Raw genomic sequence first — 27719 nt, forward strand, 5'->3', positions numbered from 1 at the left:
AATGCATTCACGCTATAAACTGCTTATGAAGGGAGAAACGTGCTAATGTGAACGTTAGCCCTGCCTGGCTGGCTTGCGATGGACGGACAAGTGTGGTGCAGCTGGCCAAGTGCTGCGGTGAACCTTGGAGCAAAGGCCTCAGTGTCTTCGGAGCCTCGTGCACATGCAGCTGCGGGATGTGAGGTGTATCGTTATTTCCTCCTCGCTGCCTCCGAGGGTGCTGGAGGTAACAGTCGGCAGGGCTGCATGTTACAGGCCCGACGCTTTGATCCCTTCGCCCGCTTTCCCCGTCGGTGTGCCTCAAGCACACGCCACTCAGCTGGTTTTGGTCAGCTCCCTCCCAGCAGTTAATGTCATATCAGGACCCAAAATAGCTGTGAGGGGAAAAGACCTCTCCCATTTAGACAAGGAGTAGTTTGTTAAAATTAAAATAATATCTATTTAGCCCCCCCCTCTCTCCTTCTTCTGTGTGACTTCTGCAAATTTAACATTCTCTGTGTATAAACGTCAGCAGGAATGAACTTTCTTTATACAAATATATTTATTACAGTAAGGCTGCGTTCTATTGGTCTAAAACTTACGGAGGTGTTATTGAATGAGGTCCACTGCCAAGCAGCTTGGGCTAGCATTTAAAATAACAAAAAAGCTCATTTACTCTTCTGCTAACATCTTGAAATGGTCCGCTCTGTGTTAGAGCACCCCAGGGAAAAGAGAAGAAGAGTGAAGTGAGAGGGATGGATAGATGGAGGGTCAGAGATGCAGCTGAATGTATACAGCAGACTGTAACGAGGCAGGACACACGATACCAGGCCGAGGAGCCCTGCTGGATGCGGGCTTACCTAATGCTTTTAACACATTGAGCCTTTTAACTCTTTATAGAAGTCTAAAGTAAAAAATAATTGTGCTTGGGGGTGTGCTATCTGAACTTGCTGATGAGTGCAGATGTTACTGGAAAAAAGTAAAGAATTGACTGCATCAGAAATATGCTATTATGTCATATAGCAGCATAACCTGTGAGTGGGTATGTTGATTACTAAAGAAAATCTAGAATAGTAGAGAATCCTATAGGTGAGCCCTAAGAAGATATTCTACTGGGGCATGTTGGAGACAACTCCTCAGGGAGTTCCCTTAAAGCATCGTGACAAGATATTTAGCATTACCTGTGATAATGCTAGTGTGAATGCTGTAAGCTGAATTTTGCTGCTGAAGATGATAGCTGAAATCACTGAAGCTAATAGCTAAAAACTCTGAAACTGATAGCCAGGTAAAATATTAGCTAAATGCCAAATTAGCCTAAAAAACAAAAACAAAAAAAAAAACCTAAGTTAGCCAAACTATCTAGCATGTAGCTGAAAAAAATGGCTAAACTTCAAAATAGCCAAAAAAAATGGAAAAAGCTTAAATTAGCCAAAAGAGCTAGTGTGTAATTTTTTAGCCTAACTCTAAAACAGCCTAAAAAACTTTTAAAAAAGCCTAAATTAGTCAAAACAGCTAGCATGTGGCTGAAATATTAGCTAGACTCCAAAACAGCTTCAAAAACAAACAAAAAAGCCGAAATTAGCTGAAACAGCTAGCATGTGCCGGAAATATTAGCTAAAGTGTCAAACTTCTCTGGTTCCTTCTTTAACCAGTTTAATAATACTACATTTTCTTTTTTCTTTTTTCTTTTTTTTTTACAATTTTTGTTAACAGCTGTGCAGAGTAACAATGTGTCATTTAACTGAGAATTTTTTTTTTTACTTTCCATTTTTATGCAGTAAAACCATATTCCAGACAAAGAAAAACCGGAGAGTGAGGGGAGGAGGTGAGAATTGACTGTTACAAGTATAGAAGAGATGGAAGGGACACAGAATAAAAGAGAGGAGTCGAAGGGAGGTGAATCAGCTATTGGCAGTTGAGTTGGCAACCGGTTTTACTGTGGTGTAAAGGGATGGAAATCCATTTGATACTCGAGAACTCAAGTCGACAAGGCTGGAAAGAGATTTAAAACGAATGCAGACATGTATTGTGTAAAAAGAAAGAAAAAGGCATCTAGACATATATAATAGACGTATAACAGCAAAAACAAAGCTGTAGAAATGGAAGGATAAGCTTCAACTTCCATCTGGTTGAAGTCCACTCTTGTCATGGTGCATCTATAATGGGTAGCTTTGTGGTCCCAGAGAAGGTGGCAGACATGACGTATAGTTCTTAGCTGGGGTAAGAAGGGTTTAGACCCCTTCAATTTTCAATGAGCTTATACATTATAATATGACCAAATGCATAGAGTGATGCAATCTAAAAGGTACGTTTACACTTTTACTTGTTTTTTTAGCAAAAAGCCAGGAGACAACATTTAGATCCTGCAGGTTTCCACATTTGCAAATAACTACGTAGAACTCATACATAAACATAAAGAAATACACAAATAAAATGTAATTGAGAAACTCTTGGCTGTATTTAAGGTCAAGTTTTACAACCAACAAATAATCTTCACAGGTATACCGACTCTGTAGACTACAGCACTCACACATATGCACGTGTGCATGTTCACACACAAAAAATATGCCTACAAATGTATATGTGTTTAGTTTTCAGACTAAACAAAAAAAACTAAGAGAATCTATTGACGCACAGCCTCCTGAGGAAGTGGGTTTGCTCCCCCCTCCTCCCTCCTCCTCTTCCTCTCCATTCGCTTCGTATGTTTCCTGACATATGTTGACCATTAAGACTGGCAGGTGTTATAGGCCGACCCCTTCTCTCACTGGTGCCCAGCAGCCACAGCCATAGCGGGAACTCCTGCTTGAAAAGTTGTGGCAACCGAGAGTTTGCTTCAAGGCATGGATATTCATGCACTGACAGCCTGGCAACGGCAACAGTTGGTTCTAAAAAGCAATTTTTGTAAACATGAGCCTCTTTTAATTTTTGCAGGGCTTCCACAAACTCATAGCACCGATTCTAGCCCTGTTACTTAAGGCATTTTCAGATTGACCTTGCAAAAAGGCATTATTTTATGCACTTATGCTATACTGATTTTAATTTACCTCACTAGTGATTTCTTTCACACGCCCTTTTTCATAGCTGATTTTTAAAGAGGCATGACCACCTACTCCTTCTGTAAATGTAACTTATGTATGAAAGAGATTATCAAATGTTAACATGTGACATCTGCCCCTCCATCCATCTACCTGCCCAATGTCTGGAGCCATGTATCATCAGATTTTGAGTGAAAACCTCCTTCCATCAGCAAGGGCATTGAAGATCTGGGTCTTTCAGCATGATAACCATTCCAAACAGACTGCCTGGGTAAGGAAAGAGTGGCTTCATAAGAAGCATTTCAAGATTATGGAGTGGCCTAGCCAGTCTAAAGATCTCAACCTCATAGAAAATCTTTGGAGGGAGTTGACTAGAGGAGATCTCCATGGAGGAATGGACCAAAATACCAGTTTGAGAAGACTTTCAGAAAATGTTTGACAACGGTCATTGCCAAGTATTGAGTTGAACTTTGGTTACTGACCAAATACTTATTATCCGCCAAAGTTTACAAATAAATTATTTAAAATCAAACACGATTTTCTAGACTTTTTTTTAATTTTGTCTCTCATAGTTAAGGTATATCTATGATGAAAATTACAGGCCTCTCTCTTCTTTTTAAATGGGAGACCTTGCACAATTGGTGGGTGACTAAATACGTTTTTGTCCCACCGTATAATGCCCCATGTTACCCAATGGATTCCCAACAGCAAAAATTAAGCATGAGATGGGAAAGGCACATTGACAAAAGTTTACTCTAACCACCTAAAGAACATTCCCAGAACGGCAACTAGAAAGAACCAAGTAAAGTTTAAAGGTTTTAAGAGAATGAGAGAATTGCTCCTCTTTGCAACCTGCCCACACTGGTCTATGGCAAAATTTGGTGTTTCGTGGTTTGCATGAAAATGGAAGCTGACAGCTTGATTGACCACCTATTTGCCAATCAAAAGATAAACAGGACCACAAAAAGTTTAAATTATTAAAAAAAACACTCTGAAAAGTCTGAGTATGTATGGGTCATGTCTACATAAACAACATATATACCAATACATTTTCTGTATTCCTGTTTGCTCTTAATAGTTGGAATAAAAACAAAGACCAATATTTATCCAAATTAATTCTAAAAACATATTTAGAATAGTTTGTAATATATATATTTTTCAAACCAGTTTAAAACAAACTTTTATGAAAAAAAAAGAAAATTCTGCCAAACTTTGACATCTCAGATTCAGAGAAAAGAGATTGTATCTATGCCGTAGTACTAAACCTTATCCCTGACTGCCTGATCTGAAAGTGTGCACTGCTCCTAATAGCTGGGCTTTAGTGAAGTAGGGTTGGGCAGGGGAGGTGCTTGTTCCAAGGAAAGGGTTAATGACACGTGTATGGACTAATGGCTCCCTGTGGAGCTATCTGCTGATTCAGCCCTGTTACTTCACTAGCATTAAATATGTCTGCCCTGACCTCTGTCTGCTCCCCCTAGCCCTAATGCAAGTCAACAGCCTGCTAATAAGAAGTAGGGCATAAGGTTTCCAGACTTTTAGTCCACTTCTAACCCTTCATCTTGGACACTTCTGACACAGTCGAGCAAACATCTTGAGAGAACCTTTAGCAGTCATTAGTGTTAATGGATCGGTGGAGTGGAGGGGATCAGGAGTCTGTGATTTTGCTGGAGATCAGTGTTTCTTTCTGCCACAACATAATTTGGCCAAGATTTAAATACAGACTATATCTTGATACTTGGAATATTATATAGCTGTTTCGCATGACATCGTGAAAGAAAAAAATGCTGTCACACTAACCCTTTATGTCTGCTAATAATTGTCTAAGACATATTTAACCCTTCTGAGAAAGGTGAAATTTAAGCTAAATAACCTTTGTATGTCTTCAAACAAATAGACCACATCTGCAATTAGTTGTTTATGATGATCGACCTAAAAAAAAAAACTTTTAGCCCTACTTTGATGATATAACAAAAGTTTTTAAAATAAAACTAAAATTCAAGGGGAAAATGTAAACAATCATATTTTATCTCATTATTCCAAAACACGTGTTGCTATAAAAGCACCACATTCTTCAAATCAAGAACTTGTCTTATCTGTTTCTTTTAACCTTGTGCTAGTGAGCTAGTGGGAGCCGTTCTGTGTCCAGGGTTAACAGTCTTACATAAATCAGAACAGATGGCAGACTCTCTGCGAAGCCAGCTGGCTTCAGTTTGCTTGAGTGTCTGTGTGCAGTGCAGGACCTGGTGGTACAGGTACAGAGAGTAACTCCCTTCAGCTAATAAACTCAACATGTCTGAGCGTAATGGACAATGGACTAAAATACAAAAGAAACAAACATCTGAAAAAAAAAATAATAGAAAGTGTTTAACAACACTTTAATGAACGAAAAACTTTGTTTTGAATGAGAGATCATCAATCTCTCAGCAGCTTAGGGGTCCTTGTAAACGTCAGCTTGTGGTGACCCCCATCCTTGGGGGATGGGCTGACTTTTAGGATAAGGACAAGCTGGGCCCCTGTCCAGCGCTAGTGAAACCCATGACTAAAAACTACTCTGAGAAAAGCGCCAATGAAGGCAATCCAAAATGTGTTAGAATTTCTAGAGTTTATAGGGTTTTAGTAAGCAGACATGAATACATTTAGGTGTGATGTTAGCATTTAGTGTTTGTTCAAATCAACAGAAACAGTGTATGTCATTGTTTTTGAAATGCTATACATGCTTGATGTGACTGCATAAAAATAAAACATATTTTAACAGAAGATTCAAGTCAATTATGTCCATCAGACGTGCAATGAAGCAATCCATTCAAATTTGAGAGGGAGACCAACTTTAAATAGGTTAAACATTTTCCTATAAAGACATTACATTACCAGTAAATACCAGTGGTATAGTTTAAAAACAACAAATCTCAAATAAAAGTGAGTACTTTTAGTCAACTGCCATTTTTTTCTTTTTGAAACAAAACAGTGATATTAAATAAAGTTGCAGTGTTTGCCTGAATATGTTAATATGTTCTTTAGACCAGTCTGCGTTACCTTGACCAGAAATATCTCAGAGATCTGCAAGGAAGCTCATCTCTGATTGTTAATTATTTTTTTCCACATACTTTTGGGAAAGACTTACAGTCTATTATGTTTAAAAATATCAAAAAAGATCCTCTGAGTTTTTATTAGCTAAAGGTGTAAAAGCTACAGTTGTGATATAGGCTGAATTTGCCGCCCAAAACCTGAATGTTTTGTTTTGTTTTTTGAAAACTTTGACGTAGATATAGATTTTTTGAAGTTTAATTGACAAACATAAAACAGTGAGCTGTGGTCCATACTTGCTCGAAAAGACTTTGAAAAAGGTTTTTGATGGATCCTTCTACATTTAATCTTGACACCTTCACCTGTCTGTACTGAAAAGCCACTTGGCTCAGTTGAAAAGATATAGAGGCCTGGCTTGAGATGAATACAGAGTGGTAAAAGTTAGAGCTTTGGCAGTGTGAGGGGAAATAGAAAGAGGGGGTTGGGTGGAGGTGTGAGGGGGGAAGACAAACTAGAGGATAGCAGGAGTGAGAGGGGGGAAAAAAAGAGAAAGAGTAATGATCTACACATGGTTTCATGCTACAGCCTCAACATAGTAACCATAGACACATGCTACGGCGTCCTGGGACTCATCAGCAGGACACAGCTGTGAGCTGGACAGAAGAATTCTATTAGCACCAGCTATGCACTTGCAAACGCACACTCACACACACCACGCGCACAGGTAATCTGGGCATTTAAATGTGTTTCAGAAAGCCACAACACATGAGACCTGTATGACACAGCTGACACGACATGACTGGTAGGTCAAGAGCATATGGAACTGATTTAAAGCACTGTGCTGGGTAGAAGGTTTGAAAACTTTACTAAAAGGCACATTCTCACAAGCCCTGTTTGGTCTAGACCAGAGATAGGTTTCTTGGTTAGTTGGATTTGTCTGGACAGATGTCAAAACTCATTTAAATGGTGGTTTAAGACCAAGCAAGTAAACCAAAACAAGGGTCTAGAATTTTTTTCCAGGTATAACTCGAATGTTATTCACCTCATTGTAAATAAAGATGGACTATCTAGCAGCACAAAGAACCGAAGTACTTAAAAAAAAAAAAACAGTAAAGGTGCTCTTACTTTACAATAGTTTAGCAAAATTGGTTTGGATTAGAAAAAAAATAAACACATAATTTAGTGCCTGTTAAAGGTTATTAAAAACCTACTCCAGTGAAAACCGTGTTTTTGTTGATTTTTTTTCTCATGATGGAGGACATTTACAAATAAAATTACAATTAAAATTGTTTTCCTGAGTTGTTTTTAATACAAATTGTAGTAAATCAGCAACAGATAAAAACTGTTGTTTTAAAAGGCCGGTAGTTGTTTTGTACAAACTACAATCGACAAGCCACAAACTCCCTTCTCCGCTCTGCTCCATTCAGTGCACCAACTTACAGACGAATAGATCCATGTGCGTCTTCGTTTTCCTCATCTGATGATCTGGTGATTGGAGTGGGACTTTAAGCTAGTGGTAAAATGAGGTTCACTCTTAGACATTCTGTAAACCTAGATGAATTTCTAATGTGCATCTCACTTAATGGGATGGACCCCATTATGATCAACTCACATGGAAATGGGTGGTTCTATCCCTTGTACGGACTTCTCTCTTTAACAGTCAGTTTTGGCAAAGATTCTTGTTAAATTCTATTTCTGCACAGTCTCTCAAGTTGTTTTGATGCAAAAACTATCGCGTCTCCTCTTTTGCTCAAACAGAAGTCAAACATGAAGGATCCTCCACAGAACATGTTAGTTTGAAGTAGTTGTTGGACCTATGCATGGCTCCAAAATCAAACGCTTTCAAATCATTCTCTTTTTGGGCCTTGTTGCCTTATCCTCAATTCATTCCCAGTTTTCAGTGGCAGCCTTTTATGAACTTGGGCTTGGCAGTAAAGCTAGAGTTATACCCCATGCAAATGCTCAGGTTTCTCTCATTTGTCTGAGCAACGAGAGACCCCCATTTGCTCCCTGCCTCCATCACTAAGTATCACACTTACCCCTGATACTACTTAATCTACCCCTTTTTCTCGTTCCACTTATTCTCTGCAAATGTGACATGTTTGTCTAACTTGTGGAGGTAGTGATTTAATACCACAGAGAATGATGACTCTGCCAGAGAGGCAGTGTCTCACTGTCATGCTCTTGCTCCAGTGGTGGGGGAAGGAAAAGATGAGCCGATTGACAAATGTAAAAAAACAAGTCTGTCAAAGTCCAAAGCAAAGTGAATAAGGGACGAAGGGAGAGACGAAGAAACAGCACGACAGAGCTGAAAGGAAAGAAACCACTGTCTTTTATTGAGACCAAGCCTCCAAGCCTCCAAGCCTCGATGCTTAGGCCAACTTTAAAGGGTATATTGGACAGTTCCACACTACCCCACCCCCATCTCCCCATCAGCTCTCTTTTCTTGGCTCTTTCTGAGTTCTCCTTTTTGATTTCCAACTTGGAAAGCTTTTAGTCAAACTCTAAAGAGGTGTAAAACTAATACCATGTCAACAAGTGCCTTTTACTCGTACCTGTTTTTGCAGAAAGGCACTCTACCAATATCACACAGAGAAAAAAGTTGCAATCAAAAATTTGGGACGATTAACTTTGGTGATGGATGTCAAGACACACTAGTTGGCTAAAATTAGCTTAGCAGCGCAAAAACAAGGACACATACTCAGCTCAAAGGTTCTAGAATATAAAGGAGAAATATTCATCCTTAAATTCTGGTGGGGAAACCAATTAGCTCTTTAGAATGATAGATTAGGCCAGTATATCATTATTGCATTAACAGCCTTTTGGTATTCACACAATCGAGGCCCTGCTTCATCATCATTGGAAGCTTATTACAATGTGTCAGCTCAATTATTCCCTTGATAACAAAAGTAAATAGAGGCGGAGGAGTAATCTGATGACTGACCCAAGTTGCTCTTTTCAGAACTGCTTCTACTAGTTCACAATGTACAGTGAGGGCTCTCTGTTCCTGCTGCAGCTAAAGAACAGAATGGAAGAGTGGAGAGAAATAGCAAGCAAAAACACAGATTTGAAAGGGCAGGGAGGGGTAAAGTAAGGAGTTGGGGGGGTGAAGGAGAGAAAGAGAGATGCAGCCCTACCCAGTTGCCTGGGGAGAAAACTGCTCTGCTGCTGACTCAGGACTCTCTTTGTTTGACAATGCACCCTTGCTCTTGCACTCACTCTGACAAATTTGCACTCCCAAAGTTGCTCCTTTCCCTCCCCTTCAAATAATCAGTCACCAACTTTTGTAATGTGCACATGCTCTTTCTATGTCAGGCTCCCTGCCAGTAATTTTACTCCTTAATTTTTCTTCGTCCTTTATACTTCAGCCGTTTGGTCCATATTTGTGCTGCTGTCTATCCTACTACTCAGATGCATAAACCATACAGCATTAAACGTCCTCTTTACTTTATGAAAACAGATAAAGGTTCTGCCTTCAATAAATCTGCAGAGGTTCTTCTGCTACAGTGATATTAGTTGATGACCAAAATCCCAAATTTCAGGCTGGTTAATTATTTTCCAGCAGTTATAATATCCAGATGGAAGGACAGATAGCAAACTAACAGCAACAAATCAGGTAGTTTGTAGAGAATGACAAAGGGAGAGCTGATGGACGATTAGAAGCTGAAGAAATATGGAAATATGATCAGTCATTTAACAGTCAAAGAGAATGCCTGAAAGGTGGCAGACAAAATAGACAAGATTTCGTAAAAAAAAAAAAAAAAAGATCTAAAAAAGATCTGATAAGAAAGATGAGAAATCTGGTGATTCGGGTTAAACTTGGACCTATTACAAAAGGGGAAAATTTGCTGAACAAGGTCCAAAGGAGAACCTTGGCTTCATCCAGAAAAGGGAGTTAAAGAATACCCAAGAGAAGCAACAAAGGAAAAGAGATCCGAGAGAAGGAGCACTGATAAGCTCAGCAGACATGGCGGGGGAAGCAAAAGAAGGAAGGATGAGGAAGGAATATACACTAATCCTCAGAATGAGAGTTACATATTAAAAAACGACAATGTCTATACATGTGGCAGTTAATTGGAAAAGTGGTGTAGCTTTACTGCCAGCACGAGCAGGAAAATGACTAACTTGAAATGGGAGTATGCAGCCAGCAAGAAATCTAACTAGATTTAGCCATGCAATCACAAATTTAAACTCAATAACATTGCTTTCTAATTTTTTAATTTTACTCTAAGTTTCAATGGTTCACTTCTTTACCTGCATAGGACATACAGAGGGCTTTCTCTTTTAGGATCAATAACTTTTTTATTGTCTGAACACCACGAAAGCTAAAAAATTAGTGTTTTTAAACATTGAATTAAACATAAAACCAAACAAAAACTGCACATACATTTGTAAGCGTGAGTGTACGGTGAAGAGAGGAAAAAAACGAGTGTACAGAAGAGAGGAGGAGGGGACAAAGAAGCGAGAGGGTGCTTGCCTGGCACAATGAGTCCTACTTGTTAGCCAGTGATAGTGTCAGGGATCGTGACAGGGTCCAGACGCTAGACACCAGCTGCAGCCCCTCATAAATAGACTGCTGTCTCGCTGGCGCATTTGCACGGCAATGGTTGCACACACTTGCAAACGCATACAGGCATGTGGGCACATGCATATACTACGGCAGCCACATAGACAGACACTGACTTATTGTGTCTCGCAAATCTTGTAAAAGGGGACAGAGGACCTCTTTGTGTCTCGTGTGCCGTTCAAACTCCTGTAAAAAGAAAAAGTTGAAATCCAAGCTCAACAAATAGTGAAAACAAAAAAAAAACTGATTGTGCATCAATAATACTTTAACTTTATTAAAGAAAACATTGTTGAAGATCACTAATTTCTGCAGCAAACAAACACTCTTCCTTTGAATTCTGCCTCCAAGTAAGTTTTCACGAGTGTACATATGTTCACCCACCCGCTGGAAGAAATGGGTGGGGGGATGTGGGGGAGGGGGGTACCGCCGGGGCAAGCTAACGCCCTACATCTGCCCCAGAGCACGAAGAAGTAAAGTTGAAGTTTGGGGTAGATGAGGGGTGAGGAGAGCCGGGCTGGACGCGAGGTGAAAGGGTTAAATGAGCGAGACAGATCCTGCTGAGCCAGCAGCAATGCGTTCAAGTGCAAGGTTTCATTGTAGCAGATACAGAACAAAACTCCTTCCCATTAGTCACGCCAGTGACTGAAAAGACTCTTCACACTGCTTAACCCTTGCTGCACCATTAACAAACCGCAGCAACAACACAGGTAGAACACATGTTAACTGTCAGCAACCATTATGTTTTTTTTTCTTCTTTCTTTTTTTTTGTTTTTTTTAATTCACACTAAAGGCCATCGGAGCAATTATACGAAAGTGTGCAAATAAAAGCAAAAAGGAGTGAAATGATTAGAAAAATGAATACAAAGACAAAAAAAACTTCTTAGTTGGAGTGACCTTTGAAGGGATTTTCTTTTCTCTGCTGTTCTTTCTTTCTTTCCTTTCTTCTTTTTTCCCCCCTCCTCTGTTCGAACAAGCCTCCCACATGACGTAGCACAACACGCTCTGTGAGAGGAAAAGGAGGCTGGCATACCCTCCTCCAGTCAGAGTCAGGAGAAACCACATTCATCATAATTATTATCATCATCACATCGCTGTAACCGAGAGTGCAGCAATGAAACAATGGAGAGGGCAAACCACAAAAACAAACTCGTATTGAGACAATCAAAGGTGACTAAAACTGCCGCAAAAAGAGGAGGTTACAGGCTAGATTCATTTTAGGATCTTGCAATTTTAAATAAATGGGTTTAAATTTGGGGATTTTTCCTATGTCATAAGGATTTCTTCATCTCATGCTATGTAAACACTAAGCATGTAGAGTATTAGCCCATGGTCTTCGCACTGGACAAACGGAGGAGGGGCTTCTTCTTTTTCTTTTGCTACTTTTTGCTAGCGCATGTTCTCTACCTACAGTTGGAAGAGGCTTGGATCCAAAATGTCGAAGCAGTGCAAATCTCCCAAATCTTGCTCCAAGCATCTTCTTTCACAGCTCTATTCTGATTTACTGTATGAAAGACTTGGGCGAAATCTAAGTTCTTCCCCTACTCCTACAGCTTCTTCCTACCCTTCTAATTGTAGGGACATTTGAAGGGGTAGGGTTGTCTGAAATCGTTTTTTTGCCACGGAGGGATGTGGAATCCTACGCGGCGAGGATGAACAGCACCACGTGGAGGAGAAACCCACTTCTTCATGTGGGCGTGCTCTGAAGCACAGAAGTAAGTAGTTAAAAGTATTTTTTTTTGTTTTAGCATGACCTTTTTAAAGTTATAAAATACATTTCATTATGTATTTCCGAGCGCTGGCAGGTCCGCGCTAATGTAGATGACCGGCAACTTTTGATGACATCATCGAGTGGGATTGACCTCCGAATCTGGAGACACTATTTTATCTTAACTCTCCGTTTGGAGGGTTAAATACAGGGGTAGGGGGAAGCCGTAGGAGTAGGGAAAGATTTCGGATTCGCCCTTGGTGTCATTAAATTCTGGCAACGCACAAACCACAATCATTCATTTCTTCTCCATGACCAATTTTCAAATGGTTGGAACTTTCGTGAACCAACAGGAACATTATCCATAAGTCACAACCAAATCCAAGTCCCTGACTGGTCAAAGTTTGACCTGATGTAATTTTCAACACACATTTTGTAAGTCGTAGACCTAAAAAATTATCGTAGGAACTTGCAAGGCGCTGAGTGAACAAAAGAGTTTTTCAACGTGGAAGCACAAGTTGAGCATATGCATGTTTACATAGGAAGTAGTCACTTAAACATTGTTGCCAAGCCAGTGTGAATGTAGTTTTAGAAGGCTGAAATGAATAATGCATTAAAAATTTCGCAACCTGCCATATACTGTATGTGTGGTTTTGACCCGTCTTCAACCCATTTGATTTAGTGCTCCAGAAAAAAAAGACATTTGAACCTAATTAAATCAAAATGGAGCATGCAACTTCTGCTGATCAGAACACAAAAAGTCAGCCTTTGTTGTGTGTTTCCATTACCGAAATCTGACGTAGCAACACACGCTGACATGTTAAATCAAGGAGGCACTAAACGTTCCATGAAGGAACAGGTAATATTGTTCCTGGCCAAACATTCAGGAATAATAAAGCCCAATTACCATTCATCATTCCCTCATTTCCCCTCCTTGTTATTGGAGTTCCCATCAGCACCAGGTATCAGGAATACATGGCAGGCAGCCTAATGCGATTTACACAGACAAATGGTGTATAGAAAGCATGAAACATGTAAATAAAGCAGTACAATGTGAACGGTATTGCACTGGAAAAAACACACCACATGCCACTGATGCAGTTTGACTCAGAAAATAAGACAAGGCATGCCACAAAGTATAAAAGTTACACTCGCGAGGCAGAAAACAAACAAACTAAATTTAAAGTAACCCAAAATGAGTGAATGATGATGAGTGAAAGATGCATGACTTCAATGTCGTCCAGCTGCACAACTTCAAAAAGACCGTCCGCAACAGCTGCTTGTATTACCGCAGCATCTAAGAGACGTTCAAATGTCTCAGCAGGGCAGAATAATGCTCAATTACGGACACGCAAATCTATTTATTGTAGCATGAACATGGATGATGCGATCCACATGTTCCATAAATGCTTAAGTTCAGACTCTAAAAGAGGGCAGTTGTTCATTGAACACCATAAATCAAGTCGGAATGCTCACAACAAATCATTAGTGAGGTTTGCAAACACACAATTTTAATACATTTCCCTGCATATTTAACTCCCTTGTTTTTACTGATGTGAAAACATCCATGTTTCAGTGCATGAAAAGATACCGCCTTAAGAAGTTTCTCTAGAATGAACTAAACAGTTTAATTTAGTTGGCCAACCAAGTCACTGAATAGAAATGCTAACTAATATCTTCAATAAATGTACTAAACAAATAAGTAATTATAAGTTTATTATTGTCAGACACACAATGAGCAAACATCATGCTTGTTTTCATGCCAATGTTTTTACTTTAAAGCTACTAGAGTTTATAATCGTCCTTCTGAAATGTCCAGTCTTATATAATTGGTAAAAACAACAAATCCAGACAGGAAGTTGCTCATTCTTTGTCTAAACAACATCAAACCAACCACTGGCTTGCACATTCCCACAGCACTTATTTTGCCACGGTTGCTACTTTGCAAAATAGAATTGAGAAGAATTCAGCAGGAAAAAACAAGGAGCACAAAGATGAAACTAACAAACTGCATAATTAATTTCAATGCCCCTAGATTTAAATTCTTGGATTTCTCAGTACTGAAAATGCAGCTGCTAAAATAAATAACTTGGCCTATTTTTTTTTTCTTAAATTTAAATTTTATCTCTTAACAGTATTATTTATTTTCTAACACAGTTTAAGACTAGTTCTATATTTGTCTAAGAAAGAGTTTACTCACTCCTGTCTTGTCACAGAGCCGTAGGGTGTTGAAGGAACCCACAGCAAACATTTCACCATCTGGAGCCCAGGACAAAGAGGTGACGGGGTAGTCATGAGGGCTTGATGAGTGAAGCAGACGCCCAAAGCTATCCCATACCTTTTGAGGGAGGGCACAGTTAAAAAAAAATCTTCATAACTGTTCATAACTTATCAAATAAAACAGATGAACTACGATACTCCAGGTCAAAATAAAATGTAATGTCTTAAAACACGGAAATGAAAAGAAAAATTAATATAACATAACTGTTTTTAAACAGTTTCTTAGTTTTTTTGTTTTATTCTTATAATTTATAATAGGGGTGTGGGGGGGGAATCGATTTGGCGATATATCGCAATATTTCCAAACATAAGAGTTGTGTACAAACCACTAACCTTATATTTACAATCTTCACCACCAGACAGAATGAGACTGTTGACAGAGTTCCAGTCCACCTTAAGAACAATTCCATCATGAGCCTTCCACTATAGACATGGAAGGAGAAGCAGAGTTAGAGCAAGATAACATAAGACCAAACTTTGCTTTATTTCTGACAGAAAAAAGGACAAGAGAAGCATTTGAATCGAAACATTTATGATTTCCTACGCATTAAACTTACTGAGGAATCAACATACAACATAGGCTTTTTTTTTACATTAATATTTTATTTTTTAATATCCAAGGGAATGTGTTGCACTATAGGTACTTTGAAAGAACTGAAAAAGTAAAGGGGGATTTCTGTTCTTTTTTTTTCCTTTTGTTTTCCTCCTCGACTGGTGATTTCCATCATTACGTTGGTCTCCCAAGTGGGTCTGAAGGAGAGGTGATGAAGTCGGACATTTGAGAACGCGGGTTGTGTTTGCTTATAGCACTGCACATTTGTCTAGAAGTGGTTAAGAGAAGGTAAAGCACCCACTAAACCCTTCCCTGTTTATCCAGGGTCCCAGTTGATGCCCAGCTTTGAGAATAATAATAAATAAATGACTATACTGTACGTCGAAAGGAAAATACTCACTGGTGTACAATGTCAGATACAGAGTAATATGCTTGCAGTGAGTACGTTCACTGGGGAGGTTGGCGTTTTGCCTGGTTTAGAGAGATTTTCCAGGTGAGCATAAGCTGTAGCAGCTTTGCTTGAGTTTCTCTGCGGGACAAAAACTTTGGGAAGACCCTGAGAATGTCAGTTCTGTCACATAGGGCAGGATAATAATAATTGTCTTGAAAGAAATAGAGCTGCATTACATTAGGTAGCATTTATACATTGATAGAAGGCATAATAACTGGATGAAAAACATTGTAAGTCAAATATTTGTTCTCAAGTTTTTCTTTTTGCCTCAGATCAGTAGTATCAACACGATATGGGTAGATTTCTGGATGAATATTTGGGAACTCCTTTTGAACTAAATTTGATAGCTTGCTGTTCAACCCACTGCATTTTTGAGAAGCATTTTGTTAATACTTTAAAATAAAGATACCTGAAAGCCTTATAAGGTCATTTTCCCAGTTCAGGGTTATGGGATTCCTGGAGTCTAATACCACACTTTTATCATTTCAAAATTGAATTGAATTCATCTAATTTGACTCCAAATCTGTCTACCAGAGGACTTTTTTCATTGTCCATGAATTCAGCAGCAACATTAAGTGAATCTTCAATGTGTTTATTTCGGAGCAGACAGTTTACTTTGTGAGAGTTAATCTTTCATTTAATGGAAATTTTGACCTTAAAGACTAGATCTCTAGCAGATTGCAGGACTCAGATTGTTCATGAGGATCTGGAATACAAAAGTTCCTCTCAGCTAATGGTGACAGCTTGGTCTTTTTTTTAAACAAATAAATAAGTGTCTTAGGGGGTCCAGATGACCCCACCCTTATATTGATGTGTGACCCATCCCATGACAAAGGTGGACAGGATTTTATGTCTGCCACAGACAAAAAGATCTATTAATGTCTTTATTTTTCTCATCTGAGCAACCAAAACTGTGGTTGGATAGCTTTGATATTTTTCTCTGTTTTTTTTTATTTTTTTTATTTTGAATTAGACTTGGTGGATGCATGTCACTATTAGGAGAGAGTGTAAACAAAGGCTTGCTAGGAAATTAGCGAGTTGAACTTCCATGCCAACAATCCTGCCCACCACCCAAAAGTGAATTTCTAATGAGCTCCTGCTGCTCTACAGAAAATATGTCTTAAAAAAGACACAGGTTTTTTATTTTAGCTAAAAACTCCATAATTATATTAAAACTACCTCTGGGAACAATCTTACAATAGAAAAAAAATACAGTTGGAGTGGGACTTTAAAATAATCTGTAGTTTTGTGTAGTCGTGTGATCCGATGATCTTGGAATCTGCACTTGTTTAGAAATCGTTCCAAGAGACAACCCTGACTACAAATATATAATCCTTTCTTTCCCCAGATTTGCATGGATTTAGAAAGTGCTGTCAGGAAACCTCTTTTTGTGTTGGCACACAGAAGCTACCGCCATCTGCACTTAATCACGATCAGTAACAGGAAGTCAAGGGGCCTTGGCAAGTTAAAAGACAATCTTTCAGCACTACTGGGTTAATAATCTGTATATGAATAGTGGCCAAGGTTTCCCTCAGACATCTATTGCAAGTGCAGGACGGCAGCCCGGCCTAAGCATCATTTTTAGGCCACTCTATTGTTAAATTACATTAAAAACTATAACATTATTAACATTTTACAAGAATTAGCCAGGAAGTTTGCAACAAATAATGTTATAACTCAAAATGAAATAAATAAATAACACATTTAGACATTTTGTGTTTTCCAATTACACCTGATTTAGTAAGTTACTGTATAAAGAAAAGCAGGCTATGCATGCTTGCATCCATCATTGCAGCCAAAGTTCAATTGAAACACAATAAACAAATTTCATTTGTATAAAATATAGCCGAGATGGATAAAACAGCTTATTTTGGCATGTTTAGAAAGTTTTTCAGTCAAATAGCTTGAATTTTCAGTACTTTTACAAATTATCATTAACTTAGCACCGACATTTCCTTCAAAAAAAAAAGTACCGGTAAGTAATTTTTCCAGAATACAATTGGAAATTTTGCTTTGAGTTAATTTATTACATGTTTTTTTTTTTCTTCTCTTTATGTAACTGAACGGAACAAATTTTCTTAGGTATACATTGAACTAAACAGCAGAGCACTGCTTACATGGAGAAGAAGAGCCTCTCAGGCTGCTACTCACAGAAGAGCAAGTGCTGCCATCATTCTGGGAAGGTTTACGACAAAAAAACAAACAAAAAAAGGAAATATTTTGGTCTGCTTATCAGGTGGTTGACGAAACTTGCTTTCCGGTACATGTTCTCCGTCTTCTGGTTGTGGTGTGCTCACCTGTGTGCGCTCACGTGTTTGTATAAGTGAACGTGTGTATGTGTGTCTGCATGTGAACCCTGCTGGGGTGCTGTGGGGAATTGTGTGGTGGTGGGGCCTAGTGTGATTGTTGTATGACATTTTGCTTTTCTTTTTTTTTTTTTTCTTTTACCATTCATTTTGCTGCAAGAATCATGAACCAATAACCTCAAAGTACCACTCCAATTTAATTTGTATCTATTGTAAAATCATTTCCAGTGGTCTTTTAATTATATTTATGCAGTTTTTAGCCAAAACAAAAAGCCTGTGTCGTTTTTTTAAGTCATATTTTCAACAGAATATTAGAAATTCTCTTTTGGGTGGTGTTGAAGCTGTTAATCACGATAATTTCCCAGCATGCCTTTATTTACACTCTCTCCTGCTAGTGACAAGCACCTCACAAGCCCAAAGTAACATTAGTGTAGCAAAAAAACAGCAAGCAAAATCAGAAGCTACAGAGCTGTGCAGTTTTGTGCCAGATGCAGCCTAGCTGAGGAAAATGAAGACATTAATTGATCTATTTGTCTACAATTGGATGCTTCAGAATTAGAGCGGAACAGGGAGACTACGGTAGTTGCTGTGTCACAAATCTGAGCTTTTTCAAACCGCTAGTTTTCATCTACACCTGATTCAACACAATTTAAATAAATAAATACTCAGAAATGCAGTTTTAATATTAAATTATATTTATATGTACTCCATCGTGAGAAAAATGCCACAAAAACATGTTAAATACAATTTATTCATGGATCTTTAAGTTTAACTTTCAGAATTAAATTGTCATTTAATTTGAATATTAGTTTGTGTAAGTATAAGGTGAGGAATTCTTTGCAAATATTAGTGCAGAATATCAGTGAAAGGAACTTAACAAGACTTGTAACATTGTTAAAAAATTTGTAAATAGCTTTGAAAGTTGGATTTCCGATAACTGCATGCAACAGAAGCACATAAGAAGCAGTAGAAAAACAGATTTTTCTACACTTGACCTTAATTATAATTGATCATCTGAAGTTTTAAAGATAAAATTGCTTTGTGTCCTGCATGACTACACCACAGCAATGATGACGTTGTGTACCTGCATGACTTTGGCACTTGGCTGGAGAGGTTTGATGGTTAGCTGCATCTCTGAAGTGTAAAGTATTCTGTCGGAATCTGGACCCCAAGCCACCGAATAAACAGGAGACCCTTGAAGATAAACAGAAATACAAACAAACACAACCTTATGTCAATCACAAGTAAATAAAAAGAACTCTTAATCAGCTAGATCTAGATTATAAAAGGGGGATTCCACCTGCTGAAATACAGTGTTTACAGAAAGCAGTTCATGTGGTTTTACTTGCATGTGCAGCTTTGAGACTTTGTGATGTGTTTCAAAGAAGAATACTCTCCTCTTCGCTACAGACCATCTAGAAGTTGGTGTGAACAACTGCAGCAGAACTAATCCCTCCACTCAGAAGATATCACATTCCTTCTGAGACCTGAGATTCAGCCTAAGAAACGGCACTCAGCTTAAAGCAAAACCAGAGAAAATCATAGTGAAGGATGAGCAGCAGTACACGTTTGCCAAAAGGTTTGTGCGAGGGCTCGTTCTTGTTTAGGTGTGCAATTAAACTACCCTGGGAGGACCAACGTGCTGAATCTGAGAGTTAACTGCTTGGATAAGGGTTAATCCTTGATTTTAGGGTTAGAGTTTGGTTAAAGTAAGAAATCAGATAAGGCATTCAGCGGTAATAGTCGCATTTAGGAAGAGAAGTCAGGCACTGCGTTGCGTCAGTTGTGTCGCGGTGAAGACAGTAGTGCAAGGATGTGTGTGTGTGTTTGAGTTGATTTGTGGCTACACACGTGTGAAGGGGAGGGAGCCTGACATTTTAACCTCACTCCAGGTGCATGTGGTTTCTCACAAATGCCAACTGGTCACATGCTCTAAATCTGACAAAGGCGATGAGAGGGGTTGACACGAGTTCCTACCGCTCGCTCCTTTCCAACATCCTCGTCTTGGAGCTCAGGCGCGATATGGGTCATGCTAACCAAAAAGAAACAATGTGCTCATGCAGTTTGCATGTGCTAGTATGTGTGCAGATGCAGGTTTACCTCAACATTTCTTATACATAGCATGTTCTCTAACCCAAAATAACCATAAATTGGGTGCTGCTTTCTGTTTTTAGCAGGATGTAAACTAAACTTTAAAAAAGTGCATAAAAAATTATAACAGGCTCTTTCTGTCTTAAGAAAAAGACAGTTCAAATCAGAAACTAGCACCACTGAGGAGGAGCTTGAAAAATGAACTCTGCAGCACCTGCAGTGATCTGGGAACCTTGTGCTAGATTTGATGCTTTTATGAAAACTAAAGCTGCTAAATATAGGTGTGATGCCAATCTGGTATTTTCTGAGCCTTACCATCAAGCAGCTCATTTCTCAGAAAAAAAAAAGAAGAAGAAAAAAGTAACTATTTATTGCACATTATTTTATGTAGCCGTTCAGCTGCTATGCAAGTTATGAGCAGCTTATTTTATATGTTTATAGCATACTTTTGATTCTATTTATTTTCAATAATATATCTAATAATAATTACAAGTTACATAAAGGTGCTGCACACATAAAAGCAAGATTATTCAATAGAAGACAGTGTATACAACAAATCACATGTTAAAAGCATAGAGCATCAGTAAACAAAAGGTTACAGTAAGAAGGCCGGTTTAAATGTGGTTTAGATGAGCTACGATGTTAAAAGAGGGAGACAGTTTATGAAATTGAGATTGGTCCATTTGTCAGTGAGATAAAGAGAGGATGGAAAGCTGAGTCAGAAAGGGGGCACAAACCACAATGTTGAGGGGATTCAACAGGTATGGGGGAGCGAGGTGGAGGATGTATTCACAGGTGAACATCAGAAGTTATTAGTCAATTCAGATTTTGAAAGGGAGTCAGATAAGATGCAGACAAGCAGTTGAGTTCTGGAATTTCAGTAGTCATTAATGCGGCTGGAGATGAAGCCGTGGACCAGGATGGAGGCGGTATGGGGCGAAGGAGTTAGCTGATATTACAAAGATGGAAATATGCAGACGAGGGGATGTTGTTGATGCGGTTACTAAATGATAGTGCAAATAATTCAGAATGACATTCATTCTTTTTACTTGAAGGGCAAGGTTAAACCCTAGTTGCCTACTGATACAAATAAACATCAAACACCTTTAGACCCAAAATTCACCCTAAATTAGCATCTACTTGAAAGTAAAAACATTTGGTGACGCTTCGAGGAGTGTGACCCGGAGCACTCTTGCTGTAGTATTATTTTCCAATTTTTTATTTATTTATTTTGTACTATGTTTGTTGTTACTGTCACATCATCTTTTACCTGGTATACGCTAGAGAACTGATCTAACTCACTTACCCGGGGGGGACTAATAAGTTATTCTGAATGAAAACATATCCATTTTTTTTCATAGCTGAATTTAAATCCAGCCATCAAGGGGTTAACTAAAAAGTGTCAGTATTTATATATTTCTTTTAAATAAGTAATTTTTTTTTAAAAATACGCATATGAAAACAAATACAACTGAATTCAACAAAGAGACTAAAATGTGCAATGAATTCAAAAGTGCATCCTGTCTGCAAGTTTAAAGAAGAGTATCACAATCTGAGGAGCAATTTTATATGGCATGTAAAAGACTTTTGGAGGAATTTACATTTTAAATGACAACGCACAACTACTAAAAAACATCAAATTAATTAAAATTTGATTTTTTTTTTTTCCTCGAAGCACATTTTTCTTAGTAAGTTAAAAACATGCAAACACTTCCTCCAAAGTCTTTTTCTTTGACTATTAGTATAAAACTTTTGTTGTTACTGCAAAGGCATGTATGGGCTTTTGTAATGTTAGCATTATATGTTAAAAAATCAAAAGTACATTTGAGTAGTAATGTTAAAGAACAGGTGGTACAAAATCATCTAAAGAAATCAACTTAAAAAGCCACTCTTTATCAGTTTGAGATCCAACAGGAGTACCATGAAAACGTCAGGTGGTGCCCTATCTCTAAAGCTACTTTCACACTTTCATGCTGCTGAAATTCTTGAGAATGTGTGGACGATCAGGTCTGGACATTGTCCAAAAAAATGATATTCAAGTGTGTCTTTTATAGCATTTTCTGGACGTGCACGTTCACATCTGGAAATGTTATGTAGTGATGGAAATCAATGTATTTGTGAGCCAAGAAAACTAGATATGGATCAGAGGAAGGCTGTTTGTGTCTGTGACTCAATCCTCTGGACTTCTAATGACATGCTTGTGCAGGTGGACTTCGCAGCAGCAGCACATGCTGTGGACATTTGTATTCTCAAGTGCAGCATCATGAAATATCTACACATCTTGTAAGGGCATCTGTAGACCTAAAAAGAAAAGCAAAAAATACTATTTTTTGTCTTTCATATAGTATTTATATTGAGTTTAGTATTAGCAAAATCCTGTATAAACTGACCACTTTGTCACACTAGGAATTCATTGTGTATTCAGCAAAGTGTTGATATTTTTGACATAGCAAAAGTCAGGCATTACATTTATGGACACCTTAGTTGATTCTTGAACACTTTAACCTACAAAGCAGTTCATAGACTAATCAGTAATGAGTTCAGGTACTTTGGCTGTAAAACAATCCTATACAAGGTTCCTCCAATCCCTTAAACAAGCTGCTTCAGAGTTAGCACAAGTCTTTTTGTTTCGTTGCTTTATGTGGCGTTCAACAAACGTAGCAATGAGAGTCTATGTTCCAGAAGTCTTTAAAATTGTTCAGATTAAAGTTATGCAAACTCATATTTTTAAAGTGTTCTTTTCATGGAGAAGAGGCTTTCTCCTGGCAAACATTACTGTATATCTGCCTCAGACTGGTTCAGTCTTTTCCAGCACTTTTTTGTGCCCAACTTTTCATTAATTCGTTTATAATAAGTAATCTTAACAAACGACATGACTAGGCTTTTAATTTTGAGTTAAAAAAATTAAATCATCTTTTGATCTATTGAAAAAGCATTCCCAGTGGTCTTTATAATTATAATTGTGACATTTTTAGCTAAAAATGTCACAAAACTGTGTCGTTTTCTAGGACATAATTTCTGCAGAGTGGCTGCAGTTCATCAGAAATTGCGATATGAGTGGTGGGCCGGATTGTTGGCTCAGAGTAAGCTCCGCTTCACTTCCCATCATCCATCTGCTGAGATACACTCTTATACTAGCTTACAGCCCCTCACAACCTCAACCTAACAATGCAACAAAAATGGCGAGCAATATCGGAACTATCAAGCTGAACAGTTTTGAGCCAGATGCCAGCCTGAATGAGAAAAATTAAGATGTACATGGACCTATTTTTGTGCAGGTGGATGGATCAGAATGGAACAGAGTCGGGAGGTTGTGGCATATTTTCTACATCACAAATACAATATTTGTTAAAACTGCCTTTTTTCCATCTGCTCCAGATTAAAATCAGTTTAAATAAAAATATACTCAGAAATGCAATTTTAGGTTTAATGTCTTCATGAGAAAAATGCCACAAGAAAATGCTAAAAAAGCAAAAACATGATTTTTGTCAGAGTGGAACTTTTAACATCCTAAACGTTTTCCACTGTCATTCCAATAAGAGATACCAAACTATGGTCTTTATAAGTTTTATTGTAAAAAAGGTCTCTGAATTTCTGGATGACATTTTGTTTTCTATGATCAATCTGTTTTTTACGCACCTTCACAAGATTTGAAAACCATGTTTTTAACATTATCTTATAGCATTTTTCTCATAATGGAAGACATATATATAAAAAAGTGTAAAATTAAAACTGCGTCTTAGCATTTTAATTCAAATTGTGATGGATCAAGTGCGGATAAAAACATCCGATTTGGAAAGCTCAGGTGCCACATGGCCAAAGCCTCTCTGCTCCGCTCCAATTCTAAATCATCCACTTGTAGACAAAGAGATCCACTAACGTCTTAATTCTCCTCGTCTGAGCTGGAATCTGGCTCAAAACTGTACAGCTACGTAGTTCCAATGTTGCTTGTTTTTTGCTACACTAATGGTAGTTTGGGGTTGTGAGGGGCTGTAAGCTAGTGGGAGAGAGTGTAAACAAAGGCATGATGGGAAGTCAATGTGAGGTTAATCAACTTCAGCGCCAACAGTCATGCCCACAACCAATTTCTAATGAACTTCTCCGGCCATGCAGAAATTAATCTTTACAAAAACAACACAGGCTTTTTAATTTTGACTTAAAAATGCAAAGGTTAGAATTAAAAAAACACTGGGAATGATTTTACCATAGATCAAAATATAGTAGGAATGTTACTTTAAATAACTGGGTTTTTGGTTTTGCAGACACAACACTGGGTCATGTCTTGAGTTTGTGTTCTTCACTGTTAAATCTTTAATAAGTTGGTCAGGCAAGAAGAACGAAATAAAAAGATCTTGTATAAAAAGTAATCTAAAAGAAATGGTCAAATTTGAAGTCTGACGAAATGAATGTTCTCTTTAGGGAAAAAAAGTTTTAAAGATGTAGTATAAGAAAGAAGAGTTGTCTTTTAGACAGTTCTTCAGCATCTCAGTTGCTTTGAAATCTGGTGCATTTCTAGTTTCACCTGTGAACCAAACTATGTTGTGAAGTTTTATAGTGATGAATTAAAAAATACTAAATCCCATAAATGTTAGTAGGTTATACAACAAAGACAAAAGTATTAACCTTACCTTGGTTTGCTAGAGTTGAACGCAGCATCCCAACTTTTGACCAGATCTTAATCAGCCCATCTTCTCCAGCTAATAAAAAAGAGAAAAAAAAATGGATAAAATATATTTATTTTTCTAAAGTTGAACCGATATTTATCAAACTGCAGCTAGATGTGCTAACAACATTCAAACCTGTAACAAGAGCGGTTCCATCGTGGTTCCATCTTCCTGCTAAGACCGCGCCTTTGTGTGCATCGACACTCTTCTCTATTCGCCCAATTTTGGAAACCAGGTGGAATTTACCTTAACAAAAAAACAAAACAAAGAAAAATTATTATGCAACAATCCAAGTTTGCACTGATGCAGATGGTAACAATCTATTGACTCTGTCCAAAACAGGCTTGATGCAATGTTGTGCAAATACTAGTTTAAATGATAAGAATACATAATGAATTAAGTACACTTATTAAACAAATGTGTAACATCTATTTGTGAAAACAATATATTAAAAGCACACATGCTTGAAAAAAAGGTTAAACTAAATCCAAAATAGATACTTGCAATTAATAGATGGATGATCAAAAAAAACATTTTGTCTAAATATACTTACATTGAATTAAATAGAAAATTCCCAAGATATTTTACTAGGACTGTTGGACAGAAGCATGAAAAGGCATAATTACAAATATTTGAGAAAATGTTAGAAATCCATAAGAGAATAATATTTTTACTAGATGTGTCAGTGCTCACAGTAGCTCAAAAAATGATTGTCTTGCATTTCCCTTCTCATATTTTATGTAGTATTTGTGGCAACTGCTTTTTGTCTGGCTTGTGAAAACTATACTCAAGAAAGCAAGAGAAAGAAAGTTGCAAAAGTGAATTGCAAAGAGTCTCTGGTATGCCAGAGTAAATTGCTGCTTCAGTTTGCGGGTGTGCTCGTGCAATTCAACACTGCCATTAGAGTTGTGACCACATATTGCCTACCACAGCAGTGCAATCATGCTCTTATGTGTTTGTATCTACCGTAATATGCATGAAAAACATTTGCACTATCTGTGTTGTTGCATTTAGCGACAAACTAATCATCCACAGAGATATGACTCAGTACAGAAATTAAGCATTGTGTATTTACCTAGAAAGTAAAAAAAATCCTTATTATTTGTCCAAAATGAGCAAAATCCAAACATCCATGTTGGTTCATTGAATAACAGTACACTCATTTATTAAATAGTTAGACTAGGAACAATTAATAAAGTACAGAGTGCAACTGCTGACCCTCATATCTATATTAGGAAAATAATTATGAGTTTTCATGTTTGTGCAGATTTAAGACAAAGGATTTCTTTAGAGTTCCTAAAGAAAACTGTTGGTAAGGAGACAACTGAAGGAGCATCTGCTAATAATTATATAATTGGTAGAAATTGTTGGAACATAACCAAATAAAAAGAGGCTCGTAGAGAGGCAAGGGTTGTGTATTAGTAAAACTGGAAGAAGATAATTGACATTTACTAAACAATTTCAGATTGCCCTTACAATAAAGTTATTAAGAATTTGAAGTTCTCATCACCCAGTAAACACAGAATAATTTCTGTAAAAGTGATAAAGATCAAATAATGAATGCTGGATGCCCAAAATGTTTGTGTCCATTGGTTGAACTACAGAACAGACATGATTCATGATTTTCACAGTTGCTTTTTTTGAAAAGCAACTTTTTTCCTATTAGACAAATTATTACAACTGGTAAGTTTAAATTCAACCTCCATAATGATACAAGCAACAGGAATTTCTATAAAGAAAAACAAAATTTCAGGTAGAGCAAAGCATTTGGCACATCACAAAATGGCACATTGTTTTTTTTTAAACTTTTTTATCAGAAAAAAATTTAATAAAATAAAACAAAGTGCCCTGCGACAGACTGGCGACCTGTCCAGGGTGTACCCTGCCTTCGCCCTTCAGTAGCCGGGTTAGGCTCCGGCACCCCCGCGACCCCGAAAGGGAAGAAGCGGTCAAGAAAATGGATGGATGGATAAAACAAAGTGGACTAAAGTTAAAAAAAACAGAGAAGCTGCAGGACTGTGGTGATAATTTATTGTCAAAACTTAAAAAAAAAGAATTGAATTTAACTTTTTTTTTCAGATCCCGAAGGGATAAATTAATCTGTTATGGCACCACAACAAGTCAATAAGTTGCATAAAAAAATGTTTTAAGAAAAAGCTACCATTTGAAAGATAATTCAGGATATAAACTTGTCATAAAATGTAAAACTGTTTTTTTTTTTTACTGTCTTGGAATATTTTGATCTTTTACAACTTGACACTGACATAATGATTGATTTTCTTTCTTGCTTTGTAGGATGCAGAGTGGATTTTTGTAGAATACTTGCCATCGGTGCTGCTGAGGACAAAGATCTCAGCTTGGCTTTGTTTCTTTCCACCAACGGTTTTGGGGAACCAGTGCATGTCCAGGGGGTAGATGTCCTCTGACAGTTTGACAACAAGATTGGTTTCATTGTTCACCAGGTTCCACTTGAGTATCTGATGATCATCACTGCAAGAGTACAGCTCATCTGCTGTGGTCCAACCTAAACAACTTACAAGATCCTTATGTGAGCTGGTGTTAAGGTAAATACAATAAATACAATATTAAATAGATCATAATTTCCACTGATTGCATGACCTCATCATGTGCCCTCAACCCATTTTTTTTCTTCAAATGTTCTTTCAAAGTACTTTTGGATGATTTGCTGTTTTAACTGAATATTTAATCTTATTTCTTAATAATGTCACAAGGTAACATTCTAAATGCAAAAGTTCTAGTCAGAACACAACTTTTCCAGATTGTTTGACAAAAAAAACAATTTAGTTAAAATTTACCTAAATATGATTATTCATAAGGACTAAAACATAAAACTAAATTAAGGGTATTTATTATATATATATATATATTTGTATTGGAAATGCAAATGAATTGATTTGACATTGCTGCAGTGGTCCTTAGAAAATGTATCACCACAAGAAATTTTAAACATATTTCTTTACTTTAGTTAGCATAAATCCAGAGCATAGAAGAAAAGAAAAATATATATATATATATATATGCTGTATATATCTTAAATTGAATA

At 37.5% G+C, this 27719-nt stretch overlaps 1 protein-coding gene across 1 annotated transcript in view; it reads right to left on the bottom strand.

Annotated features, from left to right (window-relative positions):
- The window catches only part of ift80 (intraflagellar transport 80 homolog (Chlamydomonas)), a 46874-nt gene that overhangs the window by 18578 nt on the left and 577 nt on the right, over positions 1–27719 (bottom strand). Inside the window, exons 3-8 of the mRNA XM_024277356.2 lie at positions 26982–27203; positions 24791–24901; positions 24620–24688; positions 18985–19094; positions 14924–15013; positions 14511–14648 (exon numbers count right to left, since the gene is read on the bottom strand). Of these exons, the coding sequence (XP_024133124.1) occupies positions 14511–14648; positions 14924–15013; positions 18985–19094; positions 24620–24688; positions 24791–24901; positions 26982–27203 (740 nt within the window). The remainder of the gene's footprint in view (positions 1–14510; positions 14649–14923; positions 15014–18984; positions 19095–24619; positions 24689–24790; positions 24902–26981; positions 27204–27719) is intronic.

The sequence above is a fragment of the Oryzias melastigma genome, linkage group LG13, assembly GCF_002922805.2.
Source record: "Oryzias melastigma strain HK-1 linkage group LG13, ASM292280v2, whole genome shotgun sequence".
NCBI lineage: Eukaryota > Metazoa > Chordata > Actinopteri > Beloniformes > Adrianichthyidae > Oryzias > Oryzias melastigma.